The sequence below is a fragment of the Ammodytes marinus genome, assembly GCF_949987685.1.
Source record: "Ammodytes marinus genome assembly, chromosome: 6".
Taxonomy (NCBI): Eukaryota; Metazoa; Chordata; class Actinopteri; order Uranoscopiformes; family Ammodytidae; genus Ammodytes; species Ammodytes marinus.
In genome coordinates this window covers 14982387-14987300 of record NC_137235.1, presented here as the reverse complement: position 1 = coordinate 14987300, position 4914 = coordinate 14982387, and the positions used below count along the sequence as shown (strand labels likewise).

Here is a 4914-nt window from a genome sequence, read left to right as displayed (position 1 = left end):
TGCTTGAAAAATAGCTAACTTCACATAACAATTAATCGGTTATCAAAAATGTTGACAATAAAGCCATGAATCATCGATCAATGGTTAATTTATCATAATTTTTCAGTGAATACATTTATTGGTTTCATTCTAAAGTTTCAGAATGTGCAGCTTTCGCTTTATGAAGTTAAAGAAAAAATCTTATTCTTTTGGAATGTTATCAGACAAAAATGTACTGACTTGGTATTCTTTGGACTGTTTGGCCAGTTTAATAGACTAATGAACATGATGATGATGATGATGATGATGATGATGATGATGATGATAATGATGAGGATGATAAAGATAATAAAGCCTAATGATCTTCCTTCTCTGCTGCAAAATGCCTGTCTCCTCCAATGCATTATTTGGCACAAGTGTTAGGTTACATTAATTTGTGCTTGTGGCAAATGTTTGTGGTTTGGTTTGTGCATTAAGAAGCTTTGGCACTGGCGTTCAACTTCTTTGCAGACCTCCCTCTCTCTCCATCTCCCTCCCTCTCTCTCTGTCCATATGCTCCGCTATATTCCTCTCTCACTATCTCCAGTCGCGGTTAACGGGCGTGCGGTTGCCAGGAGAGACGCGCGTACAGTAGCCTACCGTACAGTGTGAAGCTTTGACGGCAGAGCGCACGGGCTCTCCCCCGCCATTTCCCTGAGTGTCGAACCCTGGAATGTCGAGTAGCGGTTCGGGCTCTTCCTCGCGGAAGGAGTTCGACGTGAAGCAGATCCTCAGGATCAGATGGAGGTGGTTCGGTCACCCCGCTGTCCCTCCGCCTCCCTCCCCGCCGCTAGGAGACTACTTCGCCGGGAGGAGAACGGGCGGCAGCTCCGGGGACGCACCCTCGGTCAGCGGCTCTAGCAACTCGAATTCATCCGGTGTGAACCCCAGCGCGGGGAGTCACGGTGGTCTTGTGGCAAGCGGCAGCGCTGGGTCGAATCTGTGTAACGACAGCAGCAGAAAGTTTGCTGAGCCGGCGGGGAGTCGAGGCGGTCCGGGAGGAGCGGCACTTGGAGCAACGGGGAGCTCCTGTCCCCGCTCCTTAAGCCAGCCTGAGTGTAGGAGCTCTGCCGCGGCGCTCTCCTGGGTCTCCCCGCCGCCTCATCGCCGCTCCCGGCCCAAGTCGAGCATGGAGCCCTCCGGCGAGGCTTCGGTGCCACATCTGGTGCCCGACCCTTCTGCTCATGCCGGGGTTAAAGAGGAGGAGGAGGAGGCGGCACCGGCAGCATCGGGGACCGAGGAGAACAACAACCACCCTGAAACTGACTCTAGCTCCTGCAGGTAGGAAGGGGAGCTTTGAGTGGTGCGATGTCTGTTTAAGGACCAACAATTACGAGGTCAACTGTGAACAAAATGAAGGCCTACTTTGTTTTGTTTTTTGAATTTCTTAAAACCTAAACAAGTTAGGACTGATTGGTTTCTACAGCCAGAAAACAAATGAATGTTTTATAGTGTATGAATCTTGTGCTTTAGGGCCTAGCCTACTATACATTTTAAACGTGTTATCTATCTATCTATCTATCTATCTATCTATCTATCTATCTATCTATCTATCTATCTATCTATCTATCTATCTATCTATCTATCTATCTATCTATCTATCTATCTATCTATCTATCTATCTATCTATCCCTCCTAGTATAGGAGGGGTAAGGTAGCACACCCTCTGTGGCAGGTGAACTCTGTATAGGCTATGCTCCTCCTAAGAAATAGGCCTATATTCTTCTTAAGGTTAAACTGCTCAGACAGCATGGGAGATGGGCCACTCATAGGCATTGACAGAAAGAAGCAGAGCAAATTCCTTTGGGACAGTAGGCCTATGTGTTCCACAGATTTCCCTCCTCAACCTCCTAGAGTCTTCACCAACCAGTCTTTCTATTGTAGGAGACACTGTTGTTCATGTGGGATGTTGAGCTCCTGCATGTTGGAGGCAGCATAGGCCTACTACAGTTGACATTTATACAGTTTCTTTTGTCTTCAGTGACTGATCCTTCAGCTTTTACCCACGATCCTCAGTGCTCGGCGTGTTGTGTGCACATACATGAAGGGGTTGCGTTGCACTGGTGTGGCCATCCTGCTGTGATGATGTGAAAAGAGGCGTTTAAATAATTGTCGCAATAGAGACAGCAAAAACAAAGCAATTAGGGCATCATAAATCCACCAACAGACTTTTTGGATTTATGGATTTATTATGATGCACCATTGCATTTGTTTGTGTGTGTGTGTGTGTGTGTGTGTGTGTGTGTGTGTGTGTGTGTGTGTGTGTGTGTGTGTGTGCGTGTGCGTGTGCGTGTGCGTGTGCGTGTGCGTGTGCGTGTGTGTGTGTGTTTGCTATGCTGGCATAATGATGCATTTAAAAGCCTCCTATCATGCTCTGCTATCCCAAGACCCACATCAGAAAACATAAATGATTCATAGGACAACACACACACACTCACACTTTTAAAAACAGCTTTCAGAGGTAGCAAATGCTGATGTTTTTGTTTTTTTTATCGATTAGTGTCTGATGCTCTTTCATTCCATTTTGCTTTTATCTGTAATGTGTATGCCAGTGTGAGAGACGAAAAGAAAGAGAGAATGAGAGAAATGTTTTTTAAAAATTCAATAATGTCTATTGTTATGCAAGGCCTAATGTCCCTTCTTCAACGTTAATGGGAGTCTGGCAGTGCATGCATAAAAAATTACTTAATATAATAGTAATGCTGATTGTAGACACATGCCATCCTCATTAGTACGGGCAAATAAATGAAGAGGTGGGCCTGGACAGAATGAGAATACTTGTATTGTTAATATGCATGGCTATAGCCATGTCCTTGCACATGTTATGGTTGCCATACCAACACAGAGATTAGTTTCTGCCGTGTGCATGCAGCTCTCTGTGTGCGGGTGTATGTCTTGTGATATGTATGTACATGTGTGTGTGTTTCTTTCTGTTTGCTATTCATCCCTGCCCTCTGAGAGCCACTGTGTACAGTATGATACTCACAAGGAACACGAGTGGCAAAATCCCCAATGGGTTCATGAGGAGGGACCGGACGCGCACAGAATCCCAGAGTGGCTGAACGCTCGCCGCCGCTCCACTGATCTCCTCCTCTCCCTTCTGCTTTCTCACCCCACACAGCCTCCTCCCCCTTTTAATCCTGATGTGCCTCCCTCACTCACTCACTCACTCACTGTCTCTCTCCCTCTGTCCCGTGTGCATCTGTGCCCTCTCTCTCTCTCCTTCTCAATTTCAATTTCAATAGCTTTATTGGCATGTTATGTGTACAATATTGCCAAATGCAATTCTCTTCCTCTTTTCCCTTGCTGTTGTGGAAAATAGGGCGTTTTTGTGTTTGTGTGTCACAGAGGATGTCCCATTTGACCGTCACATCGTATACTGTATAAATCAGCTACAGAACTAAGTTTCATTTGCACTAGCCTGTTAGCCTACTGAAAGGTAAATGGTAAATGGACTTGACTTATATAGCGCTTTTCTAGCCGATTTTCTCAGCCCCAAAGCGCTTTACATATCTTACCACATTCACCCATTCATACACACACTCATACACCGATGGCAAAGAATGAAAGTTGTGTGTGTGTGTCCTTGCCTGGTGCTGGGGTTTAAAAAAATCTGGCTGCATGCTGTTGATTGCCCCAGCACCACTCTGTTCTTCCTCTCTCTCTCTCTCTCTCTCTCTCTCTCTCTCTCTCTCTCTCTCTCACTCTCACTCTGTCAATGTTGACCGCCTGCCAGGTTCAATTAAGAGGACTGGAAGGCAGCGTTCCCCCACTTCAAAGCCATCTCCTCTGGCAGTATTTAGCCACACCATTCGTCTACGTACGCACACGCACTAGAGGACAGGAAAGCCAGCCAAAAAAACAAAAAGCCTCCTTGGAGGGTTGGAATGGGAAAAGGGAAGAGAGGAAACTAAGGAAAAGCTGGATGTTGGGAAGATGGGATGCGGTTGAATGGAAGTGAGTGATGGATGACATTAGGTGTTAAAGTGAGGACGGGATGCACAGGAGCAGAGGACAGAGGCATATTTACTCAAACAGACACGGAACCAAACTGCTCAGCTACCTGGCAACTGTCCAAAATTCTCTCTCCTTTAGCTCTCTTTCTGTTTTTTTTTGTTTTTTTTATTGTAAACTGTAAAAATTACAATAAGCTGCCACAAAGGATATAAAAGGGAGTAAAGGTTTACTCATGGGTTTGGTTGAAGTGTTTTTACTCACGTTGGGTTTTGAACTTTTGATTGTTTTGGATGCTTTGACAGTTAAATACTCACATTAAAGGAGCGGATAGCGGAATGGTTCTTTTAGCTAAATTCCTGTCAGTTACTGCACTCAGCAGTCCCCTCGCTCGTCCCTACGTCACCACATTAATGCACTGCGGTCTTCGAGCAGCAAGTTATCTATCATCATCTCAGATCCATAAGTGAGATAAAACATGATAAAAACCATCAAAACAGAAATTGGGAAGGATTTTTACCTGCTCCGCCATTGTAGGCGCATAAGCATTCACCCATGTGTCGCTCTGGCGTGCACCGGCAGTGAGACGGGTGCGGACGGGTGTCGGTTTGTAGCGTTCTCTCTTGCGACAGGATAATATTTCGGGAAACTACATAAAGTTAAATTTCTTATTACATGCAGATCAGCTGACTAAGAGATTGGCTTCATGAAAGGCGCACATTGTGTAAGTGATTACTGTATGAATAAAGAGCGATTTAACACTTAGGCCTATATTAATATAAATAAACCGCTTACTTCACCTTTAAGTAAATGGCATTAGCTGTTTTCAACAACTGCAGAGAGAAATATCAGGTTCATTAGCTACTAAATTCTTCATTATGTTCATCAGGTAGACGATAGTCTGTCTACTGTTTGGCGCTGACTGCTGAGCAGGTAGTGGAC

At 45.3% G+C, this 4914-nt stretch overlaps 1 protein-coding gene across 1 annotated transcript in view; it reads left to right on the top strand.

Moving 5' to 3' along the window:
* Positions 1-656: 656 nt before the first annotated feature.
* klhl5 (kelch-like family member 5) overlaps positions 657-4914 on the top strand; it is a 25123-nt gene continuing 20865 nt past the window's right edge. Inside the window, exon 1 of the mRNA XM_080030219.1 lies at positions 657-1299. Coding sequence (XP_079886345.1) covers positions 692-1299 — 608 coding nt within the window. The 5' untranslated portion in view covers positions 657-691. The remainder of the gene's footprint in view (positions 1300-4914) is intronic.